Genomic DNA, 15506 nt, shown 5'->3' on the forward strand with positions numbered 1-15506 from the left:
AGCAACACCGGCTTCCGACACATCGGAAGGGAGGGGCCCAAGCGATATCTCACCGTACAAATCTTTCTGCCATTTTTCGCGGGGGGAAAGGTGCACACAGTCGCACTTCTCACACACTTACATACAAAATCCAATCTGTAATGACGACACAAATACATAGAAAATGACACACGTCAAAGACAAATCTTGCAAACCTCGATCTCTTTTTGTGTACGAACGAGTGACAAGTGTCACAACACGCACACTAACACGTTTTCGTTGAAGTATGTTATTGTATTTTGAGAGATGAGAAGTCGGATTTGTCGCTCGACCGATCCGCAATTTGTACTGAGCGAGCAAAATCGATAAATCCAACAATTACATGAGACTAAAATATAATAATTGTGTTTGAATGTAATTAAACGTATGATATGTAAAAAAAAATATTACATGTGAAATGTAACACTTTCTTTTTGTAAATTTGATGTCCCCGACCTCTTTTTATAACAAAAAACCGAGCAAACAGGCATTTTTGTGCAGCAGTGTTCACGCGCGCGTCTGGACTCGGTCTAGTGAAAAATTCAAGTGCAACTATAGTTTTATTACCCGCGCTAGATTAGATTGACGCGCTAATCTTGTACCTCGGCAGAGGGGAAATAGTGCGAATGCCGCCTCCCTTCCGTGTTGCTCGAAGAGCGTTAGCCACAGAAAACTAAAAACGTCAATCTGCAGTCTGGTTGACGTTTCTTACGTATTTGTAAATAAATTGTGTTTAGTATTTAGGTATTTTTCGGAATAATAATAAAATAACCTATGGCCGATGACGAAGATGAAGGAGAAGGGGGGTTATATGAAGAGGGGCACTGGATTTGGGATGAAAATGCTAATCAAATTACATTTGTAAGGTAAGTAAGTAAAAAGACTAAATTACTTTTCTTTACATCTGAGACATGTGTCGCTGAACTTCAAACTTGAGTAAATCCATTCGACCCTCTCAGCAAATATCTACCCTATTACCTTTTCTTAATTCCAATATCGCATAATCTGACAGATGGATTTACCCGAGTTTGAAGTTAAGCGACTCACATGGACCTAGAATACTATGAATATATAACTCTATGATCTGAGAGAGATTTGGTTAAGCTATTGAATATTGGAGGACATGAAGATCAATAAATGATTTTCTTCTATTTCTTAGAATTGTTTTGCTAATAATAACAAGGTTGTAAATAAATTGTACATACCTATTGTTCAGTGATCGGCCGGTAGTCGTAGACGAAGCTATTCAAATGCCTACCAAAATACCGACGGGAGCCATAGAGTTCAAAGACGACGTGGATTTAATAGAGCAGGTAACTGTTTGTTTTTTTTCTTTCCTGTCAATTATATAGGTATTAAGGATTATCAAACTTATTTATTTTTTATAGTACTTAGCTAACAAACCGAAACTTACTGTACCTATATATGTATTTAATTTAAACCTTCCAGGCCTTGGTACAACTAGTTTAATATAATATGTGAAGCAGCTTCACTTGTTAGCTCCTAACAAGGTGATTTATACATACCTATTGTAAAAACCGAGTATACAGAGTATATTTACCATTTATATTTACTTTTTCGAGTGCACGAGCGTGTTCGCGTACAGCTATGCCGAAATATCGTGAACTCCCAAAAACAAATATACCTACAAATGGCTTTGAGCAACACCGGCTTCCGACATGTCGGAAGGGAGGAGCCTAAGTGATATCTAACAGTACAAATCATTCTACTATTTTTCGCGGGGGGAAACGTGCACACAGTCGCACTTTTCACTCATTACATACAAAATCCAATCTTTAATGACGACACAAATACATAGAAAATGACACACGTCAGGGACAAATCTTGCAAACCTCGATCTCTTTTTGTGTACGCATGAGTCGCTACACGCATCGCCATAGGTACAGTTGTACCTATGCTTCGGCAGAGGGGAAATAGTACGAATGCCATCTCCCTTGCCGGTGTTGCTCGAAGACAAATGGTTATTGGCCGTTATAAATTAAATATAGTATGGTCTGTAGCTAATGCCAATCAATATTTCAGTTAAGATATCGGAGACGCTATCAACGGAAACTGAAAGCTGAACAGCCGGATATAGTTACAGTGCAAGTAAGTGTGATATTCGGACCATAGGTTAGCTTTAGGTTTGTTTATAAGGAAAACATCGCGACGACACCAAATGAATCCCAATGACATACTCGCATTTAATCCTAATTTAATTTATTTTATTATAATCCTAATGAGTCCTAGAGGCCAATTCGAACTTCCTACGTCGATAAGTTTCTATGGCGGAATTTTCCTACCTTTTTGTACAGTCAAGTGTAAAAATATGATTGTAGACAACTTACTCAAAAATATGTCCCACGGTTCTTAATTCGCTGACATAAGAGCTATAGGACATATTTTTGAGATGATTTGTGCACCCATATTTTTACACTTTACTGTTCCTACTCGTATTGCTCTATGGAGCTACGCCGTAGCGCTACGAGCGTAGCTTTGAAATGGCGCGTTCATTTCACTCGGACTTGTCCGTACTTGTCCGCACTAAGAGCGAGACGCCCGCATGAAATACAGCTAACTGATATAGGGTAATTCGCCAGTAACTGGGCACCCTAATTACAATATTATTCCAATATTGTTCTGAAGTGAGCCTGTCTTTCGTCACGGATAAATACTTTTTACTTTACGACTGACAAATGACGATATACAACTAGGGAATAAATCACATTATTTTTAATCAATATTTTTATTTGCGCTTATAAGTATAGCGCGACATAAAATAGTAGGAATTAATTACAATGGAACTAAAAAAATCCATGCTAAATTGTTTCCACCTGGTTTAAGCATTTTACGTAAAAAATGTGACAGTTACCAGGAAGTGGCGCCCTCAATCATTTTCTACAATTTCTTGTCGGACTATAGTCACACTACCTTTAAATTATAAACTGCAACCAAGCCAATGACTGTCGTATAATACTTGATTGATTTGTGCAGGATTGCAAGGACCTTGCGCTGTACACGGCGCCGGTGACCATACTGAGTCCCGCCCTGATAAACATGCTGCATATACCGACTACTGACAGATTTATCAAGGCATTGATTTTATGTTGCCAGTATTATTTACAGGTAATAAAAAATAGGCATTATGAAGTGAAAACTTCTTTAGCGGCGCTGTGCACTTTTAGTGATGGGGAAAAAATGTTAAACTTGCGACAGGTCACGTGACCGTAAGATTCGTAAGACGTAAGACGGACACGTGCCCTGATCGAAAGACTGTTACAATGTCATTGAGTTTTCACTTCTGCCGGCACTCCCGGAGTGCAAACCGTTGTTTTTTTAGCATGCAATAAAGTTGCTCAACATTGCCTCGTTCCAAAATTAGTGGTTCTATATTAGTTGGAAGTGCGTACTGTAACATCTGCAAACGCCATTTGCTTTAAGTTTAGCACGTTTATCCTCATTACATACTCGAACCTACAACTTTGGGAATAAACCAAACTAAGTTTATCAAATATTTTAGTTAAAGTTGGTCAAGCAGATCTTGTCAGTAGAAAAAGGCGCCAATGAAAAATGTAGGCGCGAAGGGATATCGTCTCATAGAAAATGTGAATTTCGCGCCTTTTTCTACTGACAAGATTTGCTTGACCATCTATAGCTATGCTCGCAGGTGTCGGACGAGATGGCGCAACGCATGCTGGACCTGGAGACGCGAGTGCGCACCCCGTACTGCGACGTGGTGGAGAAAGAGTTCGGCACCAACCTCAACGATTTGCGCGTGCTAGTTGCTAAGGAGTATTGCACTATGCTTATAGGTACAGCGAGCTGCATAAATGTATACCCACTTAATGAATGGAATTCACAGATATGTGTACTTACAGATGTGCAAAAACCTTGCAAAAAGAAAGTTTCCATTATAAAAATGAATTATGCCGTCCTCATACAAAATGGAATAAGATTCTAACCCGGGTCCTCCTTCCTGCTCCTACTTCGTAAGCAGGGTCACTACCGACTAAGCTAGTAGGCCGTTCTAAACTGACTGGGGTATATGTGTTGGTAGGTGGGGCGGACACTAAGAAGTACCACCACATGGGCCCGGCGAAGAAGCGGCGGTCGTTGTCCGACAAGGACGCGCGGCTTTTTGAGACGCTGCTGCGGATGTGCGTGCAGATCGTCTGGCTCGCTTTAGGACGCAGGGCGTTCAATCAGATAGGTAACTAACAACCATCATTTTCCTTGCGTTGTACCGGCTTTGAAAGCCTTACCCCACTGAGAAAAATCTCTCTGCTTTGCCTTAAGGTTGACTGGTACAGAATGCTGTCCGCCTTTTGTAAGTTTTTCCTTTGTGCAATAAAGATTAAATAAATAAAAATGTGGTCACGGTAATAGGCATCTAATCTAATTTAGAGACTGGGGTCAATTGAAACGTTTTAAACATTTCTGAGTCACTATACTCCGCTAATTTGTTTGTTAAGAAGTTTTAATAATAGCCAGGTTACATAATACGAAACTTTGACTACAAAGCAGTTTCATAACTAATTATAAGCGTTTGACATAACCCAGGAAAATGTTTTATTTGACCGATGTTTAGGGTCATATGAAACAAAGACGGGCGATTGAAACATCTGGGATTAGGAGCCTTTCTATAAATATGTTTATTTATGAATAAACACACATATCAATTAATGATCCACGTTTGACCCCAGTGCCCCTACTATTGTAACTATAGGATTAGGCGCGAGTGATCATGTGTGACTATCCTAACTATAATATTTACCTGTCCACAGAGCTAGAGGTGAATCGGTTGTTCAAATCGGAAATCTTCAACGCCGTAGAGCACACGCTAAAGACCAAGTACGTAGAGAAAATGACGAGGGAGGAACGTAACGTGCTGCTGGGCGAATGCGTGCGAACTGAGAAGAAGCTCACCACGAAGTCACCCATGATGAACGAAGTATTCTGCCACAGGGACATTGACTATCGTATGATGGGAATTGGAGTTATCAAAATGCACCAGTAAGATTATTCTTGTGTTGTAAATGTTTATGACTTTACACTTGTGAGGCTTAGCTCGTGATGTGACGCTGACATAGTGCACCGACTCGCTGCCGCTTAGGCTGAATCACCAGAGTCATGCGAGCTCTCAGTGCTATTGTGCCTCAACTTCGCCTCCCCCTCGTAGTCTCTTCTTCCTAGCCCTTGCTGCAGGATCTGCTGGCTGGAGCTACCCCCAATTATCAGTATCAGTGTTGTAAATGTTTACTTTTTCATAAATCGCAGTCTAACTCTGTTTTCTTATTTTAGCGGTTAGTAGAATAACGAAAATGAAAATATAATCGTTATGTCCGTATGTCAGGGCCATTTTATTGCGGTTTAGACTAAGATTTTTTTTAGATTAAAATAAAACCGAATTGATTTCTTTGTATATTTTATTGTATATTTTTTATGATACAAAAATTTGTTGTTTTTCAGATTGCCGTTGCGTCTCAAGTATATACATAATATTGTGGCCGGGCCAGAGGAGAGGTACGGGGAGCTAGCGGTCTCGCTCGGGATCGTGGGGCTACCTCGCTCTAACTTCGACACCATGCTCAAACCGCTGCCGACGGCGCCAGAACACAACAAATCAAAATCAAAATCATTGTAAGTGTAGGTACTTAACGGCTTAAACCAGCATACCAGCAAGAACAGATTAAAGATCCACCAAGCCAAATTGGCAGCGATTTTAATAGCACAGACTATGCAAGTGTTATTTTAAACATCATAATTTCATAGAAGTTTGTCGTTTAAAATAATAACAACTTAGCTTGCTCTAACTCTATATTTGTGTGTTATCAAGAAATATAACCTGGCAAGCCAGCTTTGTCGGTAGAAATATGTGGTTAATTTAAAGAATATACTCAGGCGCCAAGGATCGATTCTGTTATACAAATTGTGAAATTCGGGCTTTATTTTTCTACTGAAAAAGTTGATATTCCAGAGTATAGGTTGTTCCCGGGGTATTAGTGGTCCTTAAGTGTTTTATACTGCTTGTACCTACAGTCAAGTGTAAAAATATGGGTGTATACAACTTAGTCAAAAATATATCCCATAATTCTTAATTCGCTGATATAAGAACTATGGGATATATAATTGAGTAAATGATGACTGTACCCATGTTTTTACACTTGACTGTACTTATAATAGGATGTGCTCAGACGAATCGGCTTGTTCTGCCACCGCATCGTTCATTTTCAAACCCTTTTCTTTTTTGTTCCTTTTCAAGTAATTCCATCCGCGAGCACTTATACCTTCGGAATAAACTTCCCATCGAGATGGTCTCGAGGGAATACATAATGCAGTTCTTGCAAAATTGATATAGATTTTTTAATTTTCGCCAAATAACTTCGTCAGATAAAGCTAATTTGCTTGCACTATTTTTTGTTTGCTGCTGTTCGTGTCCTATGAACAATTGAACACTGATGTGCCGCCGGAAATTTTCCAGAATTGCTGAATTTCAATTCGAAAAATTAGAATATAAAGAATAGAAACACACCTCATGGGCTGGAGCAAACTCGGATTACACGCATTTAGGACCAAATAAAAGTATTAAAACGATTTCCAGCTAGGTGGGAATTAATTCCTCAAAACGCTATTTTTGGATCTAATTTGATTGGCATATGAAGAGAGAGGAGATTGAAACATTCCATTTACAAGACAGTTCCGTTAGAATTTTCCAGAAATTACTAAGAATTTTTCAACGTTTTGGGAATTTTCCGCAATTAGCACGACAGATGTGGTGCATAATTATTTTCCTTCGTATTTTCACGGAAACGTACGAACATGTCTTGTTACTTCAGTCAGTCTGGGTACAAAAAGTACGGACGTTGACTGAAGTAGCATGACAAGTACGAACGTTTCCGAGAAAATACGAAGGAAAACAATTATGCACACCATCTGTACTGTAGGTACCTACCTATCCTCCACTTACGGATTATATAGGTAGGTACATTGTTTTTGTTTCAGAGGGTCAATTGTGAGCAGTATCAGTGCAAAAAGCAGCAGTAGCGTGAAGAAAAGCGGAATGGCGTGCGCTCAACCAAAATTGTATGCTGACATTCACTTGCCATTAAAATCAGAGCACGAGTAAGTACCTAAAAGGAGTTTGTTACATTTCTATCCTTCTTCAGGACTTTATCTGCTAAGAGGAACAGAAAGAGGTAGGGAGATATTATATTCTTTCACTCTCCCTCTTAACAGCAAGATAGCAAAAATTGGCAGAAAGGATAAAATAGATATACTCTTGACATTGAAAACTTTCGGGTTTTGAACACATTTTAACTGATATTAGGGTCTATCGAGATTTTATTTATTTCCATTTTATTCCTCTTCCCATTTACTTTTATATTAGTGCGAGGGAGATGCGCTGCGAGTAATAGGTAACATACCATAAATAAATCAGGTCGTATTTAGTTTATAATTTGACGTTAGAAAATAGAAACGGGTTAAAAAATGTATGAAATTTACCGGTAAATTACCGATGTTTCCTAAAATACATTTTTATCAGTTGCATTGTTGACGTGTTGCAGCGACCCGTTCCCATCGTCGTTCCCTAGTGAGCCTGAACCGCCGACGCTGTGCAACGACACGCAGCGCCGGCGATGGCTCAAGCGTCTCCAAAGGCTGCGGCGCGGGCAGAGGGCCTCCGCCGTCGGTAAACGCGCGTAAATTCATTATAATAATTATTACATTATATACCTGTAATAAAGAAAATGATTAAAAATAATATAAACAAGAAAGATCTGTCTTTCTTAATTACAATAATTATTATTAGGCTTTGTCTTTCTTAATTAGGTACTAATAGCGTTGCTACACTGAATTGTTTTACCAATATCTGACGCGAGGATCGCAAGCCCTATGTCTCTGAGAACAATGGGCTATATGTATGAAAAATATTCTATTATGATTGTTCATTTAAAATGTTAAACAACACCAAGTCCATGAAAAAATGCAAAATTCTCAATTTTCGGGTTTAACATTTTAACATTTTTAGTAGGGTAAAAACGGGACCCTATTACTAAGACTCCGCTGTCCGTCTGTCTGTCTGTCTGTCACCAGGCTGTATCTCGTGAACCGTGATAGCTAGGCAGTTGAAATTTTCACAGATGATGTACAATTTCTGTTGCCGGTATAACAACAAATACTAAATATAGAATATAATAAAAGTGGGGCTCCCATACAGCAAATGTGATTTTTTTGCCGTTTTTTGCGTAGTGCGACTCGCACTTAGCCGGTTTTGTATATTAAACACTATTATTAGATTTCTTTTATTATAACAAATATTATTAGGTACCTACCTAGTAGTAGGGATAAAATTCCCGGTTAAAATTTTAGTAAGGTACTTTATGGTGGTACGAAAAATAAGCAGGTTCGTTATAATACTTATAATCTATTATCGATCTCAGTTATTATTCATGAACTGTTTTCATATGTTTAAAAAATAATGTATTCAGTAGTGCCGATGGAGTAGGAATTGTACTCGTAGCATCAAGAATTTCGATTGACGGCCGGCAGACAGGGTAATTGCATGATAATTTTCCATCCTCGGACTTCAGAAATGAAACTGACATTAGTGATATGTGAAGCTGACACGGTCGAGTATAATTCATTTAAGACTTGTATTGCGGTTAATGTTGTTTGCGGCTGTGAAATAAAAATAAGAAACTATTTATTGCAAGACGGAAAATTTATGCGCGCGGTTTTTGTATGCGATAAACGCAGCCTTGAACGCATGCGATCAACGGAATGTATGAGAAATTACATTTTACATTACATAAGCTAATGAGTATGACGCTATATTGTTTTACGCGGTAAACGCAAGCGGTAAGCGCATTGCCATTTTTCATACATTCCGTTAATCGCATGCGTTCAACACTGCGTTTATCGCAATAACACTTGCACTGCGTGTGCAAGTGTTATTGCGATGCAATTAATATCGTTGCAGACTTATCTTGGTCTAACTCTAGGTAAGTTCCGGCATTTTGCCATGGCTCACTTTCGCTCGGCAATCTAATGCCAAAAATTTAAATAGCAACCAGTTTTTTTTTAAAGCGTCTGCCATCTGACCTTTCAACCCAGAGGGGAATAGGGCCTAATTGGAACTAGCCCTGTTTACTCTTACGTTTTCCTTCACCAAAAAGTGTCATATTTCGTTTATAAGTCACAAATACATCTGACCCAAAAAAGCTTTCAAACTGCTCTCCTGCACTTCCTAATTCAGGATATCGGTCCACTATTAATTTGTTTACACGAAGCAGTAAACTGTGTAGTCGAACTGCCGCTGCGCTTTGAGTGGACCCACTGGCCTGTGGTATCGACTGCGTGTCCTGTTCAGTGACCACGGCCGCGGACCGCGACGCCTCGGGGCTTGCAGTTAGTGCCGTGCCGCTGGAAATATCCTATGAAGGGGGTACATTGAAAAATAATGCCTGACTAATTTGTTTTGTCTTAACATTTAAGAGGGAAGAATAGCTACTGACAATATGTACTTTTTTCATACAATTTCCATTTCGGATCACTTTGATTTTGATGTCGATCGCTTCAGCATAATATATTAGGTTTTTAGATTTCGTTTTTTTTTATAGTGTTGAAAATTTGGAAATAAGGGAAACCTAACTATAAACCTAGTTTTTTATTGTGTCAATAACGTACTAAAAAATCATGGAGAATGGAAAAAATATTTAGAATTAGAAAAACATTTTCTCTTTTTGTATGGACGAGTACGTAGTATACTTCCCTCTTAAGGGGCCGGTATATGACGTTTTCGATTTAGACCTCACTTTGTAACCATAATTTGTTCAATAAATGTTTGATAATTGCATTAAATTACACGTAAATTTATTCACGAAGAAACCGTGTACCGACTCTTTATGCCATTATATTTTTAATTTGCTGTTATTCTCTACAAATCGACACTAAAAGTATCAAAAAATCAAAATATGGAGTTCCGTTTGAGACAGAAGCAAAACAATTTTGTCTGTGACAGTAATTGAATTATTGTATGATTTTGGAAGCTAGATAATTCAGCTACCAATTTATTATCGATTTATATTTTTACTCACAAAGACAACACAGAAATTCAATCTCAAATGTAAACTTTCGAACAATTTCCATACATTGACGACATCACTCAAAATTCTTCTTCAAGTCAGATGCCCGTTGGGGCTACACCGGAGCACACGTGTACTTCTTCAAATGAAAATGACAGCTTGATTTTCTTGCTTTTGACAATTATATTGACATTAAATCATATACGCACACGAGAAAGCATACCAGTAGATAAAATGTATTTCAAAAAATAGGGTACATAAATATCAGCTCGCGTCTCATTTAAATTTCATTTGCTGTTATTTACGGGTCATTATTGTTGAAAACCGCAGTAAACTATCTTAAAATAATACGATTACAGTCGAATTTAAGTATTATCTTCCTTCAAAACTCGCTTAAAATGAAAAAAGTTTAAAGACTCATCTTTACTGATTGGGATCAATTTTTATTATGCTGGTATCATTTTGCGTCATTTTAAAAACGTATTTGACTTCTGTATGTCAATGAAATGAATTTTGATGACAACTGTAATCTTGTATTATATTATAGAACTTTTATATTAAAATATTGCCTATTAACAGGAAGAGTTATGTAATTCGTATAAGTAATACCTGAAAGTCTTGTAACTAGATCTGTAATACCATGGATTGCGACGAATAAATTATTATGATTATGCCGTTCGTTCCGTCTATATGTATAATGCGTGTACGTGCTGTTCTCTGAAAATCTTCAAGAAAAAATAAAGGCTAGACCAGCACTAAGTACTAGCAAGTTTTTGCGGCTTTGGAGACCGAGATGAAGCTTACAGGCCAATAGCGTTGTTGCCTGGTTATTGTTATGTATACCTATGTATCGAATGTTTTATAAATTGACTGTAAAAAGCAATGTTTTATTTCGATTAGGTCTACATTTTGTGCATATTGCATATCTGAAGTATTTTCGTACTAAACTTGAAACTTCCGTTGAAACTAAATAAAATGTACAGTCACCTGCAATTTATGTTACACAACGAAGGCCGCAAAAATATCTGACACGATCTTATTTGTAGAACCATAAGAGCATGTCACATATTTTTGCGACCTTCGAAGAGTAGGTACCGTCATTACTCATTATCATCAACTTTGCCCGCTTTTTTATTAAACACGAATTTCTCAAAAAAAATCACATCATATGACTTTTTTTTGCTCAGCACGTCCATTGTGATCAAACGCATCAGTTTATGTGAAGAAAACATTTTTTTATCGTGTTTTTACCCATTTTTTTGCGTTTTAGAGGGCGGGCAAATAAAAAAATATCCGGGGTTTTCGCCAACATTGCCCAAGTCAATTTGGTATTCAAATACAGCTCGTATATATGATGATGATGTCTAAGGATCACTTAAAGGTTTTGGGCAATCCTACCATTCCCTGTTAATAACTTAGCGATAAGTGTAAAAACTTTTAAATAAATTTGCTGGGCAATGTTGCCTACTCGTTTTTGCCCATTTCCAAATAAGGCTCGCCTAAGCATTTCACAAAGGCTAGGGTTGTCACTTTTGAGAAAATCTGTTACAATAGTTTAATGACCCAAAATATGATTTTTGTTGTGTTTTCATTCGTTAACGGGATAAAACATCTAAATAAAGGATAATAAGACAAATTAAATACAGTATATATTTATAAACTTATTTTAGTGTACAAACATAACCTTCTTTTACTTGCGAAGTTGGATAAATTAGATGAAAGTGACAACCCTAATCCGTTTTTGGTGGTGGGCAATGTTGGTATGGATGCCAAATTACCGGATTACTTTGCCCACCGCTAAAACTTTTGTGTATTTAGGCCTTATTAGTTTAAATCTCAATAGACATAATCTATGCTTCATGTGTTATAACTGAAACCCGGAAATATTTGTCAAAGGGTTCTCAATTTTTTCTACTTGCATTCATTATTTATCAATTTTTTGCCCGCCGAAATATACCCTATATTAGACAACTCGCTCAAACTCAAAATTCCCAAGTCAAGTTATGCACAAGTTTGGCATATACTTTGTCAGAAATATAACCAATTTTCTACTAAAAACAGCAGGGTGGCCATAACTATTATCAATTTTTCTACATTAACGAATTTCTTTAAAATTGTCGTTTTGGGCAAAGTTTCCCTGGAGGCAAAGTTGGCGCTAATGACGTAACATATTATTGCAGGTGACTGTACATAAATGTTTCGGTGATTTTGAGATTATTTTCCAGGTTAGTTTACTAACAATCAAGTTATGCAGATACCGATTTCGTGAACGTATAAGTAGTAAGGTACCGCTATTGTTTAGCGATACCGATTATTTTTGAAGGTAAAACTATACCGGTTGAAATATAAAGATATTAAAATTACAGCAGGGACAATCATTTTTTATAGGTGTACCTAAACCATCATTGGCCGAGCGTTAGCAAAGGTCTCAGTTTCAGCTTGGGCAAAAATGCTTTTGTATGTTCTCCTTTGCAGATCACATTTCTCAACTGATTCTCGTGAAAATTTGTAAGCAGGTTCGATAGAACTATTCTGTTTCGCTTTATCCGCCAAAATGGAATTGCCACCCTGCTGAAACTTTATTTATTTAAATTCCTATTGAATGGATTTTGCACCTTATGAAAAACCGTATAGAGTAGTAAATAACATTTTACATCTGACTTAATGACATCTTGTTTTATTCGCTTTAATTGTACAAAACGCGTATCTCGACAAAGCAATAGTAGGTATAAAGTCAACAATCAAATGAATTAAATAGGTACGTCACGTGTGACATGAACAGACAAGGAAAGCAAGATTAAATGCATTGTTTCTCTTTCATCTTTAAATGGAATGCTTTTACCCTAAAAGGAGGCTAGTGGTCAATACTAAACTAAAAGTCCAATCTTAAAAAAACATGATGGGTCACTGACCTGTCCCAGTAAAGTGAGGTAGTGTGCGTGAAGTGCGCTTGTGTGTGAAATGGGGTAAATTGACAGAATCTGATATTTTACCCACCGCTACCGTCGCCTTAAAGGAAATAATTAATTTTCGAAAGTAGGTATATAGGTATCTGTCTGAATCCGAAACACGTATACAATTAGTAAACATTTTCTTTTTACCCTTATTTAATCCGTAGTTTATATTTTTAACACGACGAGTATAGGTATGTCATGATAACTTCTTAACCTAGGCAATATTTTTTTGGAAACTATTTATTTAGCATCTCGGTCGCCTATATTTACATATGTTACATGAAAACTTTACAGTAAGTAAAGTTTATTAACTTGCAATGTAGGTACCTATGTAGGCAAGTATGTTAATTATGTTTGTACGGGTCAAATCTTGCAAGTTAAATTTGACCCACTTCCCGGTTTCCGATGAAGCTGAAAATTTGCTTACATGTAAGTCGGGTGACAATGCAATATTAAGCCGGGTACTCTCTAGCGAGCCGTAACCGAACATGCGTGATACAGTAACGAGGTTCTAGTGTGTACGCGTGTTACAGTTTCGGCTCGCGACGTCGCTGGAACGCATTCACCGAGCGTACTCATTTTGCGAGCTGTAACTGTAACCGAACAGATACAGTACGAGGTTCTAGTGTGTACGCATGTTACAGTTTAGGCTCGCGACGTCGCCGGAACGCTTTCACCGAACGTACTCATTTTGCGAGCTGTAACTGTAACCGAACAGATACAGTAACGAGGTTCTAGTGTGTACGCATGTTACAGTTTCAGCTCGCGACATCGCCGGAACGCTTTCACCGAGCGTATTCATTTTGCGAGCTGTAACTGTAACCAAACAGATACAGTAACGAGGTTCTAGTGTGTACGAGAAGGCCACTGACAAACCGGATCTCTCCGCAGTTTTGGTTTGTAACTCCACGATGTCGGACGAGTATTTCTCGCTTGTGCAGAATACATACTAGATGCCTACTCGATGATCATAAACGGCCACGAAGATGTGGGATTCATAGAATGTATCGGGAAAGTAGTTCCATAGAATACTTAGTACTACATAGTACACTATTTTCCCTGTAGGCGATCAGCAAAATACATTTATCCTCTGACCATTCACTCATGACGAAGAAATACTCGATATATCGCTGTTCGCAGCGGCTAGCAACAACTGATCTTGACGTCCACGAGCGCAGTGCAAGCGTCCTTTGGTTCGCAGCAAAAACCGACAACCGTCGGATCGCTACGAGCCGCTCGTGTAGCGTTCATTGCAGGCTCGCGAGCCACGTACACACTATGTTTTTGGCAACAGTAACAGTTACAGTTACGTGCAACGTTACGGGTTCAGAAATGAATACGTTGTAAACGTCGGCTCGCTGAGAGTCGCTCGTGTAGCGTTCGTTGCAGGCTCGCTAGCCACGTACACACTATGTTTTTGGCAACAGTAACAGTTACAGTTACGTGCAACGTTACGGGTTCAGAAATGAGTACGTTGTAAACGTCGGCTCGCTGCGAGCCGCTCGTGTAGCGTTCGTTGCAGGCTCGCGAGCCACGTACACACTATGTTTTTGGCAACAGTAACGGTTACAGTTACGTACAACGTTACGGGTTCAGAAATGAGTACGTTGTAAACGTCGGCTCGCTGCGAGCCGCTCGCGTACCGCTTGCAGCAGGTTTGCGAACCACGTACACACTATGTTTTTTGGTTACAGTACATGCAATGGTTACAGCTCGCTAATGAGTACCCGGCTATGGTACCATCGAGCTGATCTTATGATAGAGACAGGAGGTGGCCATAGGAACTCTGTGATAAACCAACGCAACCTAATTGTGTTTGGGGTTTTTAAAATTGTTTCGATGAGTATTAGTTGCCTGTGGTAAGAAAAGTACCTACAGTCAGCGACAAGCTTGTACCTACCAAAAATATAATTTTTGCCATAAACTTTTGGTTTTCAAATGACAAAATATTGGGAAAAACCAACTAGGATATTCATTATTAAGATAAAACTTCATAAGTATGAAAGCAGGATACATTTAATATTATCGAAGTGTGAAAAGTATTTCAATGTTGATGAAATATCGCAGTATCGATTTTAATCTCTTTTTACTTCGGAAACAAAGAAACAATATTTAATTCTTATAAATCCCAGTATCAACGGCAAAGTTCACTGAATGCCTGATGGTTCTCTATTGTTACGGATTAAAATTAAAGGTTGTAAATATTAGGACAGTGACAGTGACGACAACACACAAGGTGGACTGACGACCTGGTATAGGTCGCGGGAGTCCGCTGGATGCGGGTGGCGCAAGACCGGTCATTGTGGCACTCTTTGGGGGAGGCCTGTGTCCAGCAGTGGACGTCCTCTGGCTGATATGATGATGATGATGATGATGACAGTGACGGATGAGTACAGAAAAGATCTATTTAGGTACGTTATAGTCAATTTCCTTACAGAATAATAAATGC

At 38.3% G+C, this 15506-nt stretch overlaps 1 protein-coding gene across 2 annotated transcripts; it reads left to right on the plus strand.

The window, feature by feature from the left end:
* Positions 1 to 726: 726 nt before the first annotated feature.
* Positions 727 to 7793, plus strand: LOC134806304 (protein phosphatase 1 regulatory subunit 36-like). Of its 2 annotated transcripts, none has more exons than XM_063779523.1 (10): positions 727 to 884; positions 1235 to 1331; positions 2062 to 2127; positions 3013 to 3144; positions 3674 to 3830; positions 4076 to 4228; positions 4803 to 5031; positions 5488 to 5658; positions 7021 to 7140; positions 7584 to 7793. In XM_063779523.1, exons 1-10 carry the CDS (start codon positions 793 to 795, stop codon positions 7720 to 7722), a joined length of 1356 nt encoding a protein of 451 aa, XP_063635593.1. In that variant the 5' UTR covers positions 727 to 792; the 3' UTR covers positions 7723 to 7793. The 2 variants fall into 2 exon arrangements, with proteins under 2 accessions (XP_063635593.1, XP_063635594.1); XM_063779524.1 differs by having other exon boundaries at positions 3686 to 3830.
* Positions 7794 to 15506: the final 7713 nt, after the last annotated feature.

The sequence above is a fragment of the Cydia splendana genome, chromosome 3 (assembly GCF_910591565.1).
Source record: "Cydia splendana chromosome 3, ilCydSple1.2, whole genome shotgun sequence".
In the NCBI taxonomy this organism is placed as follows: domain Eukaryota; kingdom Metazoa; phylum Arthropoda; class Insecta; order Lepidoptera; family Tortricidae; genus Cydia; species Cydia splendana.

Coding starts and splice junctions, on each gene's coding strand:
- LOC134806304 (XM_063779523.1), top strand. CDS start 793: ATGGCCGATGACGAAGATGAAGGAGAAGGGGGGTTATATGAAGAGGGG. Junction 1,332..2,061: donor ACGTGGATTTAATAGAGCAG/GTAACTGTTTGT, acceptor TCAATATTTCAG/TTAAGATATCGGAGACGCTA. Junction 4,229..4,802: donor CAGGGCGTTCAATCAGATAG/GTAACTAACAAC, acceptor ACCTGTCCACAG/AGCTAGAGGTGAATCGGTTG.